Consider the following 23,284-nt stretch of genomic DNA (forward strand, 5'->3'; position numbering starts at 1 on the left):
AAAAATGTATAACATCAGTCTATTAAATTCAATAACTAGAAATCCTGACAATCATATACTGAATAAATAGCACCATCACCAGCCCTCAAGTTCTTAAGTCACTCAGAATGAATATGCACACTGGAAGCAGAACTGAACCAGAAAAGTGTTTGTCCTTTCTCCAGACAAGGGCAAAAAAAAAAAAAAAAAACGCATAACATTCAATTTATTCCTGTGAATTCTATCTCCAGGCCAGAAATAATTAAAGGATACCCAAATAAACTATCAAAAATTATCTCAACATTTACGATCCTTAGCTTAATACTTCATCCAGAGTGAGCAACAAAAATCCATTAAGTGAACTAATCAGACTAATGCTTAAGGTTAAGGCTTTAATTTATATTTGTGTATGTATACACATGTATGTTTGTATATGTGCCAGTGCACATTTGTGGTGGTGGGGGGGTTGGTACACATGAAAAGTAGAAGTCAACCTCAGTTGTTCCTCAGAAGCTATCCACCTTGGTTTTTGAGACAGGGTCTCGAACTGAGACATTAGGCTAGGCTAGCTGGGCAGCAAGCTCCAGGGACCTGCTTGTATACCCAGTACTGGCTTCTTCATGGATGCTAGAGATTGAGTTCTGGTCCTCATGCTTCTAGAGCAAGCACTTTACTGACTGAGCTATGTCCTCGGCCAACTTAAGGTTTTAGAATGAAAAACACCCCATCAGCCAGTTGTGATGGTCCATGCCTCTAATTCCAGCCTCAGAGACGCTGAGGCAGGAAGATTCCGAGTCTCAGGCCAGCCTGGGTTTCAGAGCAAGTTCCAAACCAGCCTGCACAAAAAAGTAATCATTGTGCTCAACAAACCAATTGCTAAATATCCTAATGCTTGTTTCTGAAAGACATTACAACAAGCAAAAGCAACAACCATCATAGTATAACCAGCTTAAAAGAAAATACCATATATTTAATAGTCCATTTGCTAGGCAAGAAGACAGTGCTTCCTCAGCTCTTGTACAGACTTACCTTAGTGTTTTCATACTTCTCTGTTGATGGATGATAAGGTGGAAAAGACCAACTGTATGGAGAATCATCACTGTGATTGGAAGATATACCTTGAATTGGGGAAAAGAAAGTTGCTGAATAAAATGTGAAAGGTCTTTCAATACCCCCACTGCCAAATTAAAATTGAACAACTACACAGGTAGCTCCTCCCCTCTTTGGGCCTTAGTTTCTTCACCTATAAAATCAAGAGCTCAAGCAGATGATACATTTCCATTAAGACCAACTGTCCAGGTCATCAATTTAGTACTGAGCATCTAACTTCCCAATTCCTAAGCCTCAAAATGACAAGGTCAGCCAACCTGACATAGCAATACAGTTCCTTGAGGCCCAACTAGAGACTCTTGCCCAACGTAAGGAAGCAACAACCACCTAAGGAGAAAGCAAAAGCACTGTCACCACCATGAGACAGATGAGCATAGAGAGGTTGAAAGAGGGATCATGGCCTGCACAGTGCCAATCCAATAGATGAATGAGCTAAGACTCAAACTCATGCTTTCAGGACCAAGATCAAGTATGCAATTGTGAAGCATAACTCCAGTCCAAAGCTTAGTAGTTTACTGTGTACCAAGCAAAACAAATACCATATGAAACCAAGAAAGAACTGCCAGCAGTCAAGAGTACAGAAGTACCTTGGAAGTAAGAGTCTGTAAGACATAGAGAACCTCATCCCTAAATCTAGACATCAGGAAAGAGATCAATGAACATACAGGCCTTGCTTGGTTTACCTTCCCAAAGTATTATCTGCTCTTCTAGAAAATACTCACTTACTTCCTTCCTTTAGGCAAGTGCTATAAGTACCAAATTAGGAAGTTCAACTGATATTCAGCTTTAGGCCACACAAAACGATTTCTGATACATTTATTTTCAAAACTGAGCAGGGTATAGTCTACCTGACTGGTATTCTCAACCTGGACTGCCAGCTAGGTTTCAGAAGGTCTTGAGCCTGTCGATTATAATCAGTGTGCAAAGGGCTCTTGGAGACACTCAAGCTGTCTCCTTTGGTGATAAACATCATCATCTGAATGGACCTAGCACTTTGAACACACTTTACACTCACGGATGCCCACACTGACATGCTCCCCTGGTAGGGCATCAAAACAACTACAGCCCCAGCTTCCCAGATAAGGAATGTGAGACTCAAAATCAGCTGCATGGCTAAGTAGTGACAGCACTGCGACCACAGTCAGGTGCCCACATCCCTGATGCTATTGCCCAGTGTAGTCTATTCTGCTTCTAAAGATTTTCATGGCGGTGAAAAGCCAAAATGACCTGAATGGTATGCCAGACTACTATGCTGTCATTAAAAAGGGATTTTTGTGGAGTGTAATATAATGGGAAAATATTTACTCTCACTTGGGGTATAAAATTATAAACAAAACATAACTACAAATCAGAAAAATACTATGTCCAGAAAACAGGCTGGAATACATTAAATGCAGCTTTCCTCAGGGTGGTGCAATTACACATTTATATTCTTTGATTTCTTTCCATTCTTGAAATCAAGTGATCCTTCTATCATTGTTTTAAAGTGGTATCTATCCTTCATTTAGGAAGTAAACAACCAGTTTATCAGGCAGTATTCAAAGTCAGAACTTGACACCCAACTTACTTCCTCTTTCTGACATTACTCACAGAGAAAGCATTAGCTTCCACCAAACTGTATCTCTTACCTGGATATCAAGTCCTCACAGTACCTCTGGACATTCAAGATCCTCAGATATGGTTATCTCACACCCAACTTTACAGACAGACAGGGTCAGGTCCAGAGCTGGACTGACAACAGAACTCTCTCTCCAACAGCCAGTGCACTTCCACAACCCAAGCAGTTGAATAAGTCCCAAAGTATCACCTCCAACTTCCAAAGGAAACCAGTTTCTTTCTATTCTTTTTCGTTTAGACTGTGAACATGAAACTGGGTTAAAGAAGTGTTTTGTTTTGTTCTTGTTGTTTCATAGAAATTTACCCAGCCTATCAGGAAAGATCACTACAAAGATAGCCCCAACCCAGCAAGGGATTCCAGTATTCAGACACAGAAACAGAGCCCAGGCTTTGATAATTGAACAGTACCAGGGTGAAAGACTTTTCCAACCGACATGGTCATGTAGCCATTCTCCTTGAAGTACTGGGGGATAGTGGAAAAATTCCCCGAGTGTACCCTCCAGTAGGAATTGAAGTCATACAGGCGGGTGGTGTCAGGCCTCCTCCCAGTGAGGAAGGACACTCGACTTGGTGCGCACACTGCTTGCTGTTAGAGAGCAGAAGCAAATGTCAACTTCATCCCAGCCAAATATGTCTGCAGTCTTCAGGGTAACTAAGCAACCTCTCTAGATCCTCAGCAACCACCTGGCAGCTGAGTCATGCAGATCTCAAAGCGAACCATTGGAATTTAGACCTCGCCCAGGTACTAGAGATTGTTGTCTTCTGAACAAATGAAGGCCGTAATCATGCTCTCAAAACAGCAGATGTATGTGGGGGTGGGGGGGGGGAGTTCTATGCAATGGCATCCCTAGGTACCCATAAAGGGTGATGCTCTTGGAGAGCAGCCCTGAAAGGTGGCTCAGGGAGGACAACTGCCATAGATAGATGACTGACTTTTAGTCACCCACAACTCAGTTAGATTTTTCAGCTCCAGGCAGTTCCTGATTCTGGCTGAAAGCTGGCCAAGTCTGTCTTAAGCATGTCAAGGCCAGGTCATAGTCTCCACCCAATGAGGTACAAGTTCCTTGTGAGTGGAGAACAGGCTTGCCTAGTACTCCATTTTCCAAGCTCTGCTTCCCTCATTCAAAGAGGTTGTCTCTAGGGTAGCAACATGCAACTCCCTACTGTATATACATACAGATGCACATACCCACACCTAAGGTCCCCAGACATACCTGCGCAAAGGCATTCTGAAAGAGAATGCTGTGGGATGCCAGCTGGTCAATGTTTGGGGACCTCACTAGCTTATCTCCATAACAGCCCAGGGAGGGGCGAAGATCATCCACAATGATCAGAAGGATATTCAGAGCATCTGCACAGGAGGGAGGGGCTTTGGTCACATCACATGCACTGACATTGAAACACCACCACCACCACCAAGGCAATGAGAAGATCTAGGCTGGCCCTGGCCCCTTAACAGTCCATCTAGAAAAGGGGCAACCAGGGCTCTGCTTCAGCAAGGGTGAGAGTAGAGTGCAGAGAAGCCCTAATCTAGGGTGAGAGTGCTTTGTATCAGTCATGTCTTCACACCTAGGTGAAGAAGAAAGACAAATAGAGACTGGGGGGGGGGGGGTGAGGGGGAATGAAAGAATGAAGAGAAGGAATAGAGAAGACAGATGAAAAGATGGAAAGACAATTAAATGAAAGAAGGATGGATAGAAGGGAGGGAGGAGAAAGGGAGGGAAGGATAGTGGGAGGGGGAAATGGAAGGAAAATGGATAGATGGAAGGAAAAGGATGGACTGTTAGAGAGACGAAATGTGCGCCAGTGGATGGCCCCACACCCATGTGTATATGGGAGGTACAAATTGGACTCAGTGGGTAATAAAAACAAAAGGAGGACATGAAGTTGAGGGTGGGTGGATCTGGGTGGAGTTAGGGGGAGAAATGGGGGGTGAGTGTTATAAAAATACGTTGCATGCACTTATGAAATTCTCAAAAAAATTAATGAAAAAAAGAAAGAGATGATGGAGGAAAAACATGAAGGGGTGAAAAAGAAAGACCTATGAAGGAGGAATGGATGAAAGATTAATGTGGACTGAACAGAGGGAAGGAAGGAAAGACGGATAGATGGTAAGTACGAATGAAAGTGTGGGGGAAAGGAATGAAGGAGGAGAGAAAAAAAAAGACAGGATGGATGGAAGAAGAAACATTAGCAGGGACAGAGACAAGGTTGGGCAGGGCAAAGAACGAGGAATTGGCACCTGTTGCGTTGTTGTCTAGCTCAGCAGACTCCAGGGCGAAGCAGAAGGAGCCTAGAAACAAGCTGAAGCCAAGCAGGCGCCAGCCACACTGCGGCGGCGGCGGCGGCGACATTCCTGTTTCGGTGCAGCCTTGCCAGAAGGTGGAGTCAGGTTAGAGCAGGATCATTGGGTAGCGGTCGTCGTCGTCGTCGTCGTCGCCGCCGCCGCCGCCGCCGCCGCCGCCGCAGCAGCAGCAGCAGCAGCCGCTGCCACAATCTCAATCAGGGAAGACAGCGCGACAGAGCAACCTAGGGCTCAAAGGCCCGGGCCCTGGCTCGAGCGTGAATGCGCTTGCGCAACTCCCCTTTCCCTCCCCTCCCCCCCCCCCGTCCCCGCCCTTCCCTCTAGGGGTCGGAGCCTGTGGTGCTGGAGGTCCAAAGCTTGATCGGCCATAGTGGGCGGGACCTTAGCCGGAAGCAAAGGGGTGGTGGCTTTTCCAGGGCACCTTCTACAATACACAATGGTGACAGGATCTTTGATGTTCTGAAGGTTTTGCTGTTGAACTAGTTTCTTGCCTCTTTGCCTCTGCTAGTTCTGTGCCTTTTACCTAGAAGTCCCGTCCTACCCTTATCTCTCTATAAATGTTAATTTTCCTTGCAGCCCATTCTCCAAGGAAGCCCCTTGAAAACTTCCACTCTATACCTAAAAGGACCTTTTTTCCTATTTATCGATTCAAATCCTTATTAAACACTAAACACACACACACACACACACACACACACACACACACACACACACACACATACACATACACACGTATATCGAGCCCTGTTGGCAGTGCCAGAGTTCTCAGTTCCTGCTCTGATTGAGCTTAAAATTTGTAGACTGTATCTGGGAGGTCCTGGTCTGGACAAAATAAATCTGAGTGGGAAGATCTTATTATTTTCTATGAGGTTGTCTAGTTAGAACTTCACTGGTAAAGTGATAGTTAAACAAAAGTGAGAAAGAAAGGAGCAAGCCGCTTGATGTCTGTATAAAAAGGGAACAGCAATTATGGAGCATAGTTAAGAGAGATGGTGGCTGGAGCCAGCGAAGTAGAGAGCTCCAGAGAGAGAAGAGATGGGCACAGTGAGTGGGAATCGGACTCCTGTGGCAACAATTATTCCCTGCTCATTTTGGACTGAAGATCAAGAAGGACCCCATGTCCTACCTCTACCAAATGGAGCTTCTGAAAAACTAGACCCTTTATCTATGACTCATCCCTAACCCCCCTTACTGCTGAGCACTGTTTCTGGGCCCTTCTCTGCTTTATTCCCTCCCAGAACAATATATGGGTTTGATCACTTTCCATAATCAAGGGTTTAAAATATGCACATAGAAAGAGGAAGAGATAAATGAACTATAATCTCATCTTTCACAAAAGGAAATCAGCAGACAGTGTCTAAAGTTGAAAAAACACAAGATAACAGTAAAGATATAGACAAAGGCTTTTGGGAAATAAAGTCTCAAAACTGACATGAGAAACATTTAAAATGAAAACTATGCTTTAAAGAAGTAGAATGGATGACTTTCATTTTGTACTATATGCCAAATGTGTTACCTTATTATGTGTTGAAGTATTGACCCCAAAAAGATGCATTGAAGTTCTAACACTTAACACTTCAAAGTATATCATTTTTTTGGGAACAGGGTCTTTACAGAGGTAACCAAGTTAAAGGTGCAGTGACTCCAGATCAAGTATGATTAGTATCCTTATAAAAATAGGGACGATTAGGAAGTTAAAGAGATGGCTTTGTCAGTAAAGTGCTTGCTGAATAAGTGGACATAAATTCAGCCCCCAGCACCCATGTAAAAAGGCCAGGCACAGCAGAGCACACCCGTAGTCCCAGTGCTGGGGAGGTAGATACAGGAAGATTCCTAAGATTCACTGGCCAGTTGCTCTTGGCCAGTTGGTAAGCTTAGGTTCATGGAGACCCTGTCTCAAAAATAAGATGGGGAACATTCACATAAGATACAACACGTCAACTCCTGGGTTCCACATGCATACATGCAGGCACAGCCACACAAAAAAACATACAATAAAAACATAAACATATATACATACACATAGAAATATGGGATGGAGATTGAACACAAATACACATAAAGAAATGTACATGTGCTGGGCGATGGTGCTGCACACCTTTAATCCCAGCACTCAGGAGGCAGAGACAGTCGGATATCTAAGTTTGAGGCCAGTCTGGTCTACAGAGTGAGTTCCAGGACAGTCAGGGCTACACAGAGAAACCCTGTCTTGAAAAAAACAAAAAAGAGAGTGGGGGTACATGTGAAGAGAGAAAAGTGAATCAATACACCTAAGGAATGTCAGAGACATTGGAGAACACAAGATTAGCTGGGAGCATGCAAGGAATGGACCTTCCCTCATAGGCTTCAGAGAGTGCATTGTCAGCTGGCATTTTGAATTCAGAGTTCTCCCCTCCAGAACTGTAAGGCACAATTTTCTAAGCCACACAATCTGTGGTACAAGTACATTAACACTTTAAATACAACTTAAAAAACAATTTAAGGTTAAGACAATTGATGGTAACTGGGCCTGTGATCAGAGTTACTCAGATGGCTGGAGCAGGAGTGCAAATGCAAGGCAGCTTGAGAAACTTACCAAGAACCTATCTCAAAAACCAACTAAAAAATATAAAAGAGAAGGGAATGCAGCCCACTGGTAGAGAACTGGCCTAGAACGTATAAGGCCCAGGGTTCAATCCATAATACTGCAAAATAAGAAAAAAAAACCCACACAGGACAGTCTTAGCCAGCCCTTAGACACAGTAAGCATTTATGCTGCCTTCTAAATAAATTACCTCACCCTAAGCTGGGTCCAAGCTGCAGAGCCCATGCTGCAGTCTTCCTTTTTTTTTTTTTTCCAGACAGGGTTTCTCAGTGTAGTTTTGCTGCCTGTCTTGGATCTCACTCTGCTGTGGGATGGTCTGTATGTCAAATGTGTTGCTGATTGGTCAATGAATAAATCACTGATTGGCAGTGGCCAGGCAGGAAGTATAGGCGGGACTAACAGAGAGGAGAATTGAGAGAACTGGAAGCTGGGTGAGGGAGACACTGCCAGCCGCCATCAGGACAAGGAAGATGTAAAGTACCGGTAAGCCACAAGCCACGTGGCAAGGTATAGATTAATAGAAATGGATTAATTTAAGCTGTAAGAACAGTTAACAAGAAGTCTGCCACGGCCATACAGTTTGTAATCAATATAAGTCTCTGTGTTTACCTGATCGGCTTGGGACTGGCGGGTGAGAGAGATTTGTCCTGACTGTGGGTCAGGCAGGAAAACTCTAGCTACATCGCTCTGTAGACCAGTCTGGCCTAAAACTCACAGAAATCCGCCTGGCTCTGCCTCCTGAATACTGGGATTAAAGGCATGTGCCACCACTGCCCAGTGCTGCATTGTCTTCTAATGACACACCCACACATACTTCTTGGAGGCATAGGAAAATTAATCAGCCTTCACATGTTTCTATATTATCAAGGATACTCCAGGGCCTATCCAAGACACTTATGCATCAGAGCTATTCTCACTTATCACAAAAGCCAGTTCTGTAACTCTAGGAAATTTCTGAGATGCTATGCAGATAGAGGTCACAAGTTCTCTTGCCCTTGTACTACTACTGTCTCCCGACCTGTGGCTCTGTCTCCAGGGAAACAAGAAACAGAGCACAAGAGAAAATTAACACTCAGCTACCCTGCCACTGTGGCAGGGTGTGTGCATTGTATGTTTTTTGTGTGGATGGGACTGTATGTGTGCATATGGAGCCCAGGGTTTGACAGGTTGTATCTTATTTGAATATTCTCAACCTTATTTTTTTATCTTTATAATCATTCTAATCTTCTAGAATGCTTTTGGCCAGGCATATGTGTTGGTTATGCCCCCGAGCTGCCCCTCGTGGCTGGTCACCGCACGCGGCGGCCATGCCCGCGGAGGAGCGTGCTGATTGAAAGAACCATAGCCATGGTTACCTTTTTAGAGCTTTATTGGGGTGGGGGAGAGACAGAGAAAGACAGAGAGAGAGAGAGGAGAGAGAGAGAGAGAAACAAGGGGGGGAGAGGGAGAGAGGGGGACCGACGGGGGGAAGGAGCGCAAAGGAGAGGGGACAGAGAGAGCCAACAGAGGGCTCAACCACTTTTTAGGCTGGGAAGCCAGCGAAGGCTGATGACATAATTAAAGGATGTAAATAAGGACCAAAACCTTACAATATGCATATTTCTAGGCCTGGATGTGTATCTTCTCTTGCAAGTAAGAATTGGGGGCCCTCCACCTAATTCTAGGTGGTACTCACTGTTCTAGACACCTCCATGAAAGAAAGAGGCAGAGTGTACAGAAAACTGTAGCTTGGGAAACATTCATGTCCACTCATAAGATGAATTCTTTGAAGAGAATTCGGATATTTTATTTCTTTGTGTGACAGGGTTCCTTGAATAAGCTTTGTGGTAGGCTCTATTCCTTCGACTCACTGCTGTATCCCTGTAAGCATTCTTTAGTAGGCTTCAAGGACTCACTGGGATAAGAAGTATGATGTTAATAACATGCATGAGAGTGAATAACCCACAGTATATTCAACATGGTGCCTGTGAGGACACTCACTCTGTAGTAAGAAGGGCAGGGTTAAACTCTGTGAACACATGAAATTGTGTCCCCAAATGTAATACAACATTCATTGTACCTGCCAAGAGTGCCAAGCATGCAACTGAATATTCTCAGAAGTGGCTGTGTCGAGATGTACAAGGCAGCCATGGGACTCTGCTCTCCTGCTGTCTGGAAACTGTAGATGAACATAGCCAGGCCTGGATCACCATGGTCTGTAGCAGCTCAGGCTGTCCTTGGCTTCAGAGGATGATGAAAGTGAATTGCATCACAACCAGACTTTAACTCTGTCTTTGTTCCCTAAAGGTGCATGAGGAGCCCCATGGAACACATGGAGACAGACTGGGGGCTGCGCTGCTCAGCAGTTCTGACCTTTACAGAGCTACCATGTGGTGGTATTGTGTTCCCTGTAATATTGTGCACCCTAATAAACTTATCTGGGGTCAGAGACAGAACAGCCACAATATTAAACATAGAGGATAGGCAGTGGTAGCACACACCTTTAATCCTAGCATTCCAGAGGCAGAAATCCCTCTGGATCTCTGTGAGTTCAAGGCCACATTGGAAACAGCCAGGCATGGTGACACATGTCTTTAATCCCAAGAAGTGAGCCTTTAATCCCAGGGAGTGGTGGCAGATAGAAAGGTATATAAGGCGTGAGGACCAGAAACTAGAAGCGTTTGGCTGGTTAAGCTTTTAGGCTTCTAGCAGCAGTTCAGCTGAGATCCATTGGAATATGAGGACTCAGAGGCTTCCAGTCTGAATAAACAGGATCAGCTGAGGAACTGGCAAGGTGAGGAAGCTGTGGCTTTTTCTGTCTCTCTGATCTTCCAGCATTCACCCCAATAACTGGCCTCAGGCTTGATTTTTATTAATAAGACCTCTAAGATTCATGCTACACTACCAAGCTGGTTCACATGCGGTGTCAAGTAGTTTGTGAGATGAACAGCTCATGCAAAAGGTCACACACATCTTTGCTTGCTTCTGGTGTTCCACATCAACTTCTCAATTGTCCTTCTCACTCCCCTCACATTCTGTACAGATCTCCCCACTTTCCTCTCTCCTCCTTTCTGAGCCTGGACTTTTCCCTCACGCCATTCATTGGTTCAGCCTGCTCAGCTCCTGGTGAGCAGAAGGTAGCTCTTTGGAGCAGGCAAGCCCAGGGCTGCTGCCAGCAGTGCACTAAAGCAGGGATTCTAAACGTATCCACCAGGGGACGCCAACATGCTGGTGTTCAACTATTAACACTGGAAGGCAACAGATTTCCTTACTTTGTAAAACATAAGCTCAAAACCAAATATTTAAAACTCAAATGCCCAATCAGATATTTTGAAGTATGTCACTGTGACTAAGTGAGCAGGCTTGCTCTGTCACCATGGCACTCTATTTTGTCTGAATGAAGGGGTTTTCTGGTCACCTCCCTTTGCTCTCTAACACTGACCCGGGAAGGGTTCTGATTTTCCAAACTGACCTATCTTCATGAAGCTTCTCACGGAAGGGCAGGACTGAAGAAGTTGTTGTGGAACGCTGTCCTCTGGGCATAGCATGGCTAGTAGTAGCACCTTTACCACTGCAGCTGTGTTTGTTTGCCTGAACCACACTCTCCAAAGACTGGGATTATCAGCACTCATTCACAGGAGGGGGGAATGGGGTCATCTGATCCTCACCTCAGACTGCAACCACTCACTCACTCCCTCTTGTCACCCTTCCCAGCTGTGGTCTCAGGAGGTACTAGAGCATGTTAAGAGGTGGAAGGTTAATGAAGAGGAGACTCCATCTTTGAAGCTTCAGGGAAGTTGCCATCCATGTTGGGGTGGGAGTTTTCAAGGGTGCAGCTGTTTGGGGGTCACCTATACATCTGTGGGGAGATCTAGTAAAGGCACTGCAATGTAATGAAGTCCCAACATATCAACCACCAGGTGTCCCAGAGTTTAAACTTCCAGGATGCCTTTGCCCAGATACATGCAGATTGCTAGGCCTGGATGTGTCTCTCCTCTTGCAAGTAAGAATTGGGGGTCCTCCACCTAATTCTAGGTGGTGTTCACTGCTCTAGACACCTCCATGAAAGAAGAGAGCAGAGTGTACAGAAAACTGTAGCTTGGGAAAGATTCTTGTCCACTCATAAGGCTTGTAGCTAGAGCTGAAGAGATGGCACAGCAGTTGAATGCCTCCTGCTCTTCCAGAGGACCTGGGTTCAGGTCTCAGGACCCACATCAGACAGCTCACAACTACCTGCACATTCAGCTTCAGGAAATCTCCCACTCTTTACTGGCCTCCAAGGATATCAGCACACCTGTGACACACACATAAGTAAAAATCAAACTTAAAAGAAGAGAAAGTTTGTACCTGCAAGGTTTCCTCTCCTCCTCGAGTGGAGGCTGTGTCCTGGCCCTGACATGCTCATGATGGGCCTGCTCAGTGTTCCCCCAGAAATGGGAACTGTCTTGAGCTTCAGAATGCCACCTGCGGGTCTGCTGACTGACCTGTGGATGGGTAAGAATGAGCTGAGCTGGCCATAGTGGCCTTCCTTGTGGAGCCTTCGCTCAGGGCTGTCTCCCAAGACCACTGGCCTCTGAGCACACATTGGGATGGCATCACTTAGGAGGGTTCAGCATGTGCTGGTTAAAAAGGCTGATTTCTGCCTTCCTTTTTGCAACATCCAGCATGTAGATGAAGCCCAAATCCCTTCATTTGGCTTTAATATCTGTACGGTTCAGTTGCCAGGTTGTTGCTGAGGACCTGTGAAGTTTGCTTGGTTGCATTCAAGGCTGAAGATGTATTTATCTGTGGTGAAATTCACCTCTGCTTCTGTTCCCTAAGAACAAGCAGTGTGGACACTATGCCAGAGGCAGCCTGACACAGCCTGCCTGGTGCTACATCAACTCCTCCTGGAGGTGTATGCAGGAAACATCTCTACACCTCCCTGTAGCTCAGGTGGGTTCACTAAGTGACTGTGTGTGTGTGTGGGGGGGGGGGGGGGGACTCCCTGGTACTGCTCTATACCGAAAGCCTCTGTTTTTGTTTTTTGTGCCTGAGTGCTGGAATCCTTTGCTGGTTGGAACCCTGTTTTCGGCAACCACTTCCAGCCAGCCAGACACCTTTCTGTTCACTGAGGCCTTTCTACAAAAAAACAAAAACAAACAAACAAAAAAAACACTTTTCAACCTGACTTTGAGTTCACATGGAAAGCACCAAGAGGTGGGAAGGGCTTAGATTCCTTTAGAAGCAAGTAGGGTCCTTCTGCTCTTTGGTTGGAGGGGAGTGCACTAGTTGTAGGGAGAAATGCTGGATGTAAGTTCAGTTTGGGAGCCTGACTCTGCCATGTTGATGCTCTATCTGTTAAGTATGGGTGGGGTGGACACATGTGAGGACCTCACGTGCAGCCAGAGATCTTGTGTGGGCTTGGTGTCCAGTGAAAGGGCTAAGTGGATACTGTTCACTCTGTGAATAAGATCAGAAAGTGGTGTGTGTGTGTGTCGGGGGGGGGGGGGCCCTTAACACTAGCCTCTGGTGGTTCTAACTTCCTAGTCTCTAGCTCTTACACTTCCTTGGCCATCCTGGGCTGCCTACACCTTACTCCAGGAGTCTGGAGCAGGAGCTAGCAAACTTGTGAACTTCCTGCCAAGGACTTCCAGCTTTCATCCCTCCTGCTTTAAAGACAGACCCTTTAGGATCTCAGAAAACCAGGATCTTTCTCACATATTTGCTCCTAGCTCTAGCAACCTACACTGACGAATGAACGTGTTTCTGCAGCCAGGAGCTATGAACAGCAGCTATCTATTGTTGTGTGCCTACATTTGTGTTGAGCCCAGGATATGGCTTTGTATGGTATCAGGCAGCCCAACAGGACTGGCCAGGTCATTCAGGCTCAGAGTGGCACTGAGAGCTTGGATAATGTACTTTATGGACCTGTCCATGCACCCCACTCATGAATTCCAATATTAACTCCTGTGGTCCCACTGCTGGGCTCCCTTACTTTCCTGTACCCTAGGCTTCTCAACTCACAACCTGTGGGGCGTTTACCCACCAACCCCACAGCTCCCCAGAGTTTTCTTGAGTGTGAGTAGCAGGAAATACTAGATAGAAGGATTTATTGTGGAGAATCTTGCAGAGATAAACAGTTAGAAAATAAAGGATAGTCTCGAGATGGCCTGGAACCTTTTCCAATGGGCCCCGACTGTCTCTGCCCCAGGGTATTTATGGAGATGCCAAGGGGTGGAGCAAAAGACCTCCTCCCCCAGCACAGCCAAGTGCAGACCATCTCAGACCCCTGCACTCAGGCCCGTGGTCCAAATCATCCTCTATGCGGACCTGCTGGGTAAAGCCACGAGGAACCTGGAAACGGGCTCCCACAGGTCCCCCTGTCTTAATATATAAAAAATAACTAATTATTAATGGCTTACAGCAATCTCCATAGCTGTTACACCTCCCAGTATGGGAGTAGAGGATGATAAAGATGGCATTTCTCTTTTGAATTAGGTCCAAGGTGACTACAGCAGTCTTTAGCTGCATCAGTCATTTCTAAACCAAAAACTTAATGTAATTGCAAACTTAAAGAATCCCTTAGCTTCATCATTACCATTAACAGGTTAACATAAATATTGCTATACATGGTCACAATTCTCCCAGTCTTACAATTCAAAGCAAACTCTTTACAGAACCATTTGAATTAACATATATGGTGCTATATATAGTTAACAATTTTCTCAGTCTTACAACTTTAACTCTTAATCATTTGAATTTTCTTGCTAACAGAACATAGTGCTGTGGGATGGTCTGTATGTCAAATTGCTCTGATTGGTCAATAAATAAAACACTGATTGGCCAGTGGCCAGGCAGGAAGTATAGGCGGGACTAACAGAGAGGAGAATTGAGAGAATTCTGGGAAGTGAAAAGGGAGGAGGGAGACACTGCCAGCTGCCACCATGACAAGCAGCATGTGAAGATGCCGGTAAGCCACGAGCTATGTGGCATGGTATAGATTTATAGAAATGGATTAATTTAAGATATAAGAACAGTTAGCAAGAAGCCTGCTATGGCCACACAGTTAGTAAGCAATATAAGTCTCTGTGTTTACTTGGTTGGGTCTGAGCGGCTGTGGGACTGGCGGGTGACAGAGATTTGTCCTGACTGTGGGCCAGGCAGGAAAACTCTAGCTACAACATAGGAAAAACTTCTGATGTATTCACATCAAACCTAAATATTTCCTTAACTCCACAAAACCAGGGTGCATTAATATCAATAGGTTAAACATAATTTCTGCAAACATACATTCAACCTTAATTTACTCATAACTACTTTTCTTTATAATCTTTTAAACAAAAATCTCAAACCTAGTTAGAGGAACCCAAACTTACACAATTTCTATAAACCCATCCCCAAATTCAAATTATAAATTCTGGTACTAGCCTTCCAAATATGAAGAAATCCATAACAAATCTTTTTATAGTTTTATCTCATTTTAAGTTCAAAAAGTTCAAACAAGAAATAAATTCTGGTATCAGGCTTTCACTTCCAAATATGAAGAGACATTTTACAACCAAAACTTTTTGCATTAACAATTTTAGTTCATACAAGCGTCTCTGTAACTTTTGTTCTCACAGACAGAGACCTTTTTAGGTACAGTAGTATTCTAAACCGCACCGTTTTTGATGTTAGCTCAGGTTTTTCTGTGTTGTGTTGATTTTCCATGGATCTCAGCAGCAGATGCCTTGTTGTGCTGGTTCTGGTGTCCACCATTCTTAGCTTCTTAGCAGCTTCTGGAGCTTTTGAAACCATTCAGACTGCCTACTTTGCAGTCTACTAGGACACTATCTTCTGTGTCTCAGATTCTTTTACCATATACATTAAGCATAGATTCACACTCAATATTTACACTTTTACAAACTCACATATAACATGTGCTTAAGCATAAACTCACACTCAACATTTACACATTTTTACAAACTCACATATAACATATTAACATCTACTTATTTATATACTCTTTAAGGAAACTGTAGAACTACTTTATCAAATATATTTCTTATTACTTCTTATATATTTCTTATATTCATTCCATCTTATTTCTTATTTAAACTTACATTTACAACTAGCATCTTTACTTCTTATAAGCTTATTACTATATGTCTTAAGACTACTTTAGATACTTCTTGCAAGCTTATATTCTTAAAGGAACTCTATGGATCTATTTTACAAACTTATATAGGGCTACCATTAGCATATATTTAAATTAGCAAACACCTAAAGATTTCTTAACACAGAGATCTAACAAGACAGAATTTCTACAAACTCACATATCTTACTTTCATCTTTTTCTACTTCTTACTCTTAATTATCATCACTATCTCTATTAGAAAGATTCTCTTAACTAGACAGGAAGTACATACATCATTTCTAAAGTTTAGAGTTTATAGTCAGCTTTGCTATACAACACTGGGATTTAGTGAGTGTTGTTGTTATAGAGTTGTGATACTTGTTGCTAGGGGACTGTAACATTCTTAGGATGAAGCCACACCCCAAAGTTGCCAGTTCTCTCAGCCATTCTGGAACCGGCAGAGATGCACTGTCAGCGGTAAATGGTTTTTAACTAGAGGCTGTCCCTTCACCCAAATTCATAATAGCTCCCCTAAGTGCTTCAATTCAGACAAATATATTTCTATTACAGCAGTACTTTTGGTTCGTTCTACCTAAAAACTTCACTTCATGCTGAGGATGAAATTACCGTATTTAGCTGCTGTAAAGCTCTTCACCAAAACTGCACAGCTATTAGGTGATATAAAGTATTTTTCTAAAGGAGCTAGTAAAGCCACAAGTGGCACAGCTCCGAACTCTATTTCCTCACTGTTTGCATTAACCAATGACAAAATCTCAGAAACACTAATTGAGCCACTTTCATTCTGGTTCCTTTATAGGAACGTCATAGGAGCTGACTTTTCTTAGTTCCACACTCCTTACCAAATGCTACGGTAACCACCGAGCTTCATTCTCCTCTTGTGAAAAAACACAAACATGTCCTCGACCCCATATTAAAACAGGATCGGGACCCTTCCATAATCCCGAGCAGGGATCTTTCCATTTCACTTGAGCAAAAGTCGCTTGGGTGCCACTGTGCCAAAATCTATCTGTGGCAGACTGCACACAGACATCCATATTCAAAAAGTTCAGAACAAAAAGAGCATGATTTAATGCATTATGTGGCGATTGAGGGTAAAGTTCTTCCTTTATTTTTATTTTTTGAAGTTGTATTTTAAGACTGCTATGAGCCCTTTCCACAATACCTTGTCCCTGAGGATTATAAGGAATACCTGTTTTATGTACGATTTCCCATTGGGTACAAAACTGTTGAAATGCCTTACTACTATATCCAGAACCATTATCAGTTTTATGCCCATATACGAAACACACTTCAAGCAGTGCATAATTACATGTTTTGTAGCTTCCCCAGGTTGTGCACTAGCCATTAAAAATCCTGAATAAGTGTCAATGGTCACATGTACATATTTTAATTTGTCAAATTCTACAATATGAGTAACATCCATTTGCCATAGATGATTGGGAAGAAGACCTCGAGGGTTTACCCCTAAGTGAGGGACAGGAAAATATTTTGGACATACCCCACATCATTTAACTATTTGATGAGCTGCTTTGGTAAGATTGAATTGCTTTCTTAAACTTTTGCTATTTTGATGAAGAGCATGCGACTGTTGAGCCATTTCCACTTGAGATAATGCTCAGCCATTGAATTACCCTCAGCTAAAGGACCAGGAAGATTGGAGTGAGCTCTAATATGGCCCACAAAGCATGACAGCTTTCTTTTGCGAAATAGCGTCTTAAATTTGTTGAAACATTTTGACTTGATTGTTAAGTTCCAATATTTTCACCAAAACTGTTACTATTCAAAGGAGTCAAGAACATAGATGTTCTTTCATGACACGTATCCTTCATTAGCTTACTCTGAGAAAAAGCACTTTCAGGATTTAATATTTTCATTTCATTAGCTTTAACTCTTGATGTTATTAGCAGCAGTGATATTTAACATTGATTTCTTATAAGGAACTTTCAGGTGAAGCAACTCTTTTGTAAGACAGCTTTTCTGAAGTTTGTTTTCAGTCTATAAAGCATTCATTTCTTTTTTGAATGCCTGTTTCTTATCCCCTTCTAAGACAACATTCAGTGTATAAAGTGCTTTCTCATACTTTCTTAAGGATTTTAAAGTGGCTTGTTTGCTCTTAAAGGTAGCTTTTTGTCATCCAACTACCATAAAAAAATTTGCACAGCTATTAGGGTAAATAAGGCATTTTACCAACAGAGCCCCAAACTGCGAGGCACCTAGTTCCGTATCCTTTCAATTTTTCATTGGAACTGACACTTAAACTCTTAGACGATTTTCCTCCTCATTTTTTTAAAAGCTGTATTTTTAGTTTACCATGAATGTATTTTCAAGCTGACAAAATTGTTTCAGGGCAATGTAGCCATCTTTATCGGAAAAACTACCTTTCCCAGAATGCATTTCCCTTATATCAGTCCCTTATTGCAAACTAGCTTTTGGACTTCATTTCCCATAGGTCTTTTCGGGTCTGAGAGTCAACTTCTAAGTTCTTTTTTATCAGACTTGCTTACAAATTCTTGCCTGGGAGGTTTGAACCAAGTTTTTTGCTTTTTCAATGGGAGACTTGAACAGGCATTTTACATTTTCAACTATGGGACATTGGGAGGTTTCTGGTCTCTCCTCAGCTGGCTTTAACAGGTGTCTCTCCTTCATTTGACACTGGCCCCTGAATCAGAACCACACCTGCCTCCTTAGCGGGCATTGAGGCTGGCATTTCTGATAGCAACTTTCCTTGGGGCTTGTGTCTGTTTTAGCCAGTCAGTGAAAAACAAGATCATTTACAACAGCTTTTCCTTAGCTCTTTCAGAGAGATTTTCTCCCACTGATCTATCTCATTTTGCTTGCCCCGCCCCCCTCCCCTCCCCCAGATGTAGAGCTTCAGGTCTGCAGCTCTGTACCTCTGCTAGCTGCCTTTGGAGGTAGGGGCTTTTTTCTCCCCCCAAATCTGCCTTAAATTCTAGCAGCTTTTTCAGGACATATATTTTCTGGGGAGGATTATGTCCCTTCTCTGTTTCTTCAGAGTCTTTCTCCTGGACAGTTCCCAGTTTGGTCTCAATTTATCCCCTCTACCCCAGAAACATTTCCCAACACCACAGTGACAGCTTTTTTGCTTCTGAAGGTAGGGGCTTTAGTCCATTTTTGTTTTCGGGGTCTGTGTGGTTTGCGTACAGACTGAAAATCTAACAAGGGAGGTTTTTACCATTTCTAAACTCCCATTAGGACAGGTGCTTTGCCTCATCAGGCCTTCACCTGGCCCAGTCCCCCAGTGGATTGTGTTTGCTTGTCTGGGTGCTCAAGGACAGAGCTTATACAAGAGGCAATCACCCTTCAGGGTTACACTCCCTCGTCTCAGGGAGTCAGTTAAAACAAAGCTTTTCTCAAAGAGATGCTTCCTCTGACAGAAAAGAAAGCATTACTCCTGGATAGTTCTGTTTTGCCCTGGCTGGGCTCTTTCCACAGACAGCATTGTGACTCAGCAGCACAACTGCTTCAGACACAGTTCAGCTTTACTGTTTTCCCAGAAAGGTCCTTACTCTGATAGGAAAGCTTTTCTCAGATTTCTTTTTGCAGCTGCGGACCTATCAACCCGGGACTTGTAGGAGAACGGACAACTGTGCCGTTCCTACCGGCTTTAGCTTTGTTTGTTCATTAGCCATCTTCCCCTGGGTCCTGCACCTTCCTGCCTCAGCTCTGTGCTCCAGGAAGTTTACAACTGCAGGAACCCTAGTATCACCGAAATGCACTCCAACTCAGAGACGCTGGCCAGTGGCCTCTGGGTTTTTGGTCAGAAGCGAGGATACAATGCTTCAGGGGATCTTTGCATTAGGACGATTAGGAGCACCTTTTCATTCTGAAACGCTCACTCAGAAACAAAACCCTTGATGCCTCAGCACGGCTGTAATTGATAAGCTTGGCTTTTTTTCTTTTCTCAGGTAAAGTTTCCTGACCTTTTGGGCTCTCTGTAGCTCTTTACCCACACTTTCCCAAGCGTTTCCCTCAGGGTACTCTGACCCACTGTCTTTTACTAGCTTGAAGAGACAGAGCTTAGAAGAGGTTTTTAGGAACTTGTCCCTGCCTCCTGCATTGCAGGGAGGATTTTCAAGGCTTGTAACAGAACTTAGAGAGGTTTTGCCGTTTTAAGAGGTTTGTTGTTTTCCCTTAGAACTAATCACAGGTGGTCCCCATACTAATATCTTCAGGTGATTCTTATTTTTGTCCTTTTGAGAGAGAGTTCTGAAAGGCTTTAGTTTTTAAGTTCAAGATAGCTTTTGAGAAAGATTAAGGCTTTTTAGAGAGTTTTTTTTCCCCAAATTTTCCAAGAAAAGCTTTTAGTTTAAGAGAAAGGTTTTTTTTTTTTTTTTTCCAAGAGAGATAGACCAACTTTTCCCAAAATGTTTAAACTTTAAACTTTTTGACTTTTTACACTCCCATTTTAGCTTCAGGGAGAAACACTTCCTCCTGCTGCTTGGACTTAGCATTTCAGCTGTCCCCAGGACAAAAGCTTCCATAGGAAACTTTTTCTTCCCCATAAGCTCAGAGAAGAGCTTTTTTACTACCCATAAAGCCCAAAGAAAGATTTTCCCCCCAGTTTGCATTCATAGCCCCCAAAGTTAGAAAACTGAAGAGTTTTTCTGTCTAGTTGCCTTACTTAATTTTTTCTACACGATCTTACACTTCTAAGTTTTTCCTACACTCTATTACTACCCTATACCTTATACTTATTTTTCACAGATAGAAATTGAGAAAGGGATAGAAGATAGAAAATTTTTTTTTTTTTTTTGGTTTTTCGAGACAGGTTTTCTCTGTGTAGCTTTGCGCCTTTCCTGGAACTCACTTGGTAGCCCAGGCTGGCCTTGAACTCACAGAGATCCGCCTGGCTCTGCCTCCCGAGTGCTGGGATTAAAGGCGTGCGCCACCACCGCCCGGCTAGAAGATAGAAAATTTTGACAGAAGAGAATTTTGCGCTGCAGCATCGGACATCCTTCCAGTCTGCTTTGCTTTTCTCTCGAGATTAAAAACCCTGCCCCTCAATAATATATATATATATATATATAATTTCTTTTTTTTTTCCATAACACCAGCATGCCTTTCCACTGGCAGAGCTGACTTGGCACTTTCGCCAAAAAACTGTAATAAAACTATTATTTTCCTTTTTCTATAGTCCCTATTTGTCTTTAGTGAAGGGTTCACAACACGCCCCCACGGTCGGGCTTGTTTGCATAAGCCCGGTGGACACTTCTGCCTAGCCAGGTCCAGGTCAGGATAGCCTTTTCCGGGTGAAGGCGTGTCTCGTGACCAGGATCAGTGACATTCCATGGCTACGTAGGTGCGCAGCGTGGCCATGAGATCTATGCGCTTGCATAAAGTAGTGACGTCGATCTGTGCACACCCAGCCTTTAAAATCCGGCACCATGTTCCCGGTTCTTCCTTCTTCTCCACACACGTGTTTCCCATAGGTCTGTGCACTCTCTGTCCCTATATCTCTAATAAAACTCTTATTAGCAGATTCTGTCGTGTTTTGTGACATTTCCTTGCAGGGTAAGGACACAGTGCCACCAATTAACATTTAGTCCTTGTTCGTTTGTCTTTAGTCCCTTTTTTTCTTTTGGTTCACCCCTTTTTTTCTTTAGTTCCTCCCCCCTTTTTTTTCTTTAGTCCCTGTTCAGGCATCATTTTGTGGGGTGTTTACCCACCAACCCCACAGCTCCCCAGAGTTTTCTTGAGTGTGAACAGCAGGAAATATTAGATAGAAGGATTTATTGCGGAGAATCTTGCGGAGATAAACAGATAGAAAATAAAGGATAGCCTTGAGACAGCCTGGAACCTTTTCCAACGGCCCCCGACTGTCTCTGCCCCAGGGTATTTATGGACACGCCAAGGGGTGGAGCAAAAGACCTCCTCCCCCAGCACAGCCAAGTGCAGACCATCTCAGACACCTGCACTCAAGCCTGTGGTCCTAATCATCCTCTATGAGGACCTGCTGGGTAAAGCCACGAGGAACCCGAAAAACGGGCTCCCACAACAACTTCTTAGCTTCCTGCCAGATGGAATAAAATGAATCCTCTGCTAAAGCCCCAGGAGCCCACTGACAATCCTCCTCAAGTTTGTGGTTCAATGCTGCCCTGTTCTACTGGAGAGATAAAGAGACAGGGCTGTCCTTCACCCAGTCTGCTAGACTGATCAATAGAAACTGCCTCACTTAACACCCTTTCCAAACACAGCTTACAAGAACCCTCAAATATCCACAATGTCATGAACTCTGCTCTGATAACTGCTCACAGAAGGTCATTTAGGTTTGATATCTTCAGAGGAGAGCTGTGTCAACTCCGATCAGATCCTAGTCCTGTTTTGAGACCATCACACCAGGTCACCCCCTACCCATCTGTATGGTGTCAAGAAGGCTTAGCAGACAGCTGGTACTTGATCAAGTGGTAATAGGCACAATCCTCCAAGATGTTGTAGCAGGCTACATGGGAGAGGGCAATAATGAGGCATCACTAACCTTCCCAGGCCGAAGGCAACGATGAAGTCCTGCTCAGAACCCAAATTCCAATCTTGACCAGAAATCACATGAAGTTTCCCTGGAGATTCAGGGATTCGTGGAAATGGGATGGATGAAGGTGTAGCTGCAAAATTCACTCATGTAGTAATACCCTCCTCTATCCTCTGATATGGTGGTGCCACAGGCGTCCAGCTACAACACAGTTTAAATAGACTGAGACAAACAATATGAACATGTGCAGAAGTCAACAGAAAATCACATACCATCCAAAAAACAGCAGAATCTACACTGAAGATACATATTAGCATTATCTGTCAAATGAACCATCATAAAAATGCTTCACTAAGCAATAAAAAACTCACTTTTAAAGAAAGTAAAACTTGGGGCAGGAGAGATGGCGCAGTAGTTAACAGTACTCAGTGTTCTTCCACAGGACTCAGGTTTGATTACCAGCACCCACTAAGAGCTCAAAACAGACTGTATCTCAGTTCCAAGAAATCTGACGCCCTCTTCTTGCCTCTGTGGGCACTGCATGCATGTGTTGAATATACATATATGCAGGCAAAACAGTCATACAGATAAAATAAAAATAAATAAATCTTTTTGTAGAAAGAAAAACTAAAAGTGCAAAGTCTTAGTAATTAATAGAATGTACAAAGAACCCAACTGAAATTTTAAACTTAAAAATCACATAGATGAAGTGTAATGACCTCATTAGCAAGGGTGTCAGTAGCAGAAATGGATGAGCAGAGTAAAGAACCAGAGAAAAATATACTGTAAAAACCAGAAGCACTTTGAACAAACTTTGGCAGTATCTCAAAAATCAAATGTATACCTAATAAACCTAGAAATTCCATACTGAGGGATTCACCCTACAAAAACAGATTGTATGCTCACACACACCATAAAACACAGCAGAGCTTCAGAGACATATAAGACTTTAGAGGGAAATCTAATGTCTCTCTCTCACAGGGTCTCCTTGGTCCTCTCTCAGTCTCTCTAGAAGCCATCTCAGGTTGGGTCTCCTGAACACACTATAAGGAGCAAGAACAGAGAAAAGAACAAAATTTGTCTAATGACACATTTCAGAAGTTT

The 23,284-nt window shown here is 43.5% G+C and overlaps 1 protein-coding gene and 1 long non-coding RNA gene across 11 annotated transcripts in view; both read right to left on the reverse strand.

Annotated features, from left to right (window-relative positions):
* Ids (iduronate 2-sulfatase) overlaps positions 1–5,284 on the reverse strand; it is a 30,619-nt gene extending 25,335 nt beyond the window's left edge. The window contains exons 1-4 of one of the 3 annotated variants that reach the window (XM_052740498.1): positions 4,949–5,284; positions 3,921–4,057; positions 3,115–3,292; positions 1,009–1,097 (exon numbers count right to left, since the gene is read on the reverse strand). In XM_052740498.1, coding sequence (XP_052596458.1) covers positions 1,009–1,097; positions 3,115–3,292; positions 3,921–4,057; positions 4,949–5,060 — 516 coding nt within the window. In that variant the 5' untranslated portion in view covers positions 5,061–5,284. The remainder of the gene's footprint in view (positions 1–1,008; positions 1,098–3,114; positions 3,293–3,920; positions 4,058–4,948) is intronic. The other 2 variants (XM_052740489.1, XM_052740507.1) reach the window with 2 other exon arrangements.
* A 59-nt stretch (positions 5,285–5,343) lies between these two features.
* Positions 5,344–23,284, reverse strand: part of LOC128111959 (uncharacterized) — a 29,400-nt gene continuing 11,459 nt past the window's right edge. For 5 of the 8 annotated variants that reach the window (XR_008218800.1, XR_008218793.1, XR_008218797.1 and 2 more), the window contains exon 4: positions 13,650–23,223. This is a non-coding gene — a long non-coding RNA (uncharacterized LOC128111959). Of the gene's footprint in view, positions 11,869–11,921; positions 12,059–13,649; positions 23,224–23,284 lie in introns of those variants that run through there. The other 3 variants (XR_008218802.1, XR_008218801.1, XR_008218806.1) reach the window with 3 other exon arrangements.

Source organism: Peromyscus californicus, unplaced genomic scaffold, assembly GCF_007827085.1.
Source record: "Peromyscus californicus insignis strain IS unplaced genomic scaffold, ASM782708v3 Scaffold_10__1_contigs__length_136768540, whole genome shotgun sequence".
Taxonomy (NCBI): domain Eukaryota; kingdom Metazoa; phylum Chordata; class Mammalia; order Rodentia; family Cricetidae; genus Peromyscus; species Peromyscus californicus.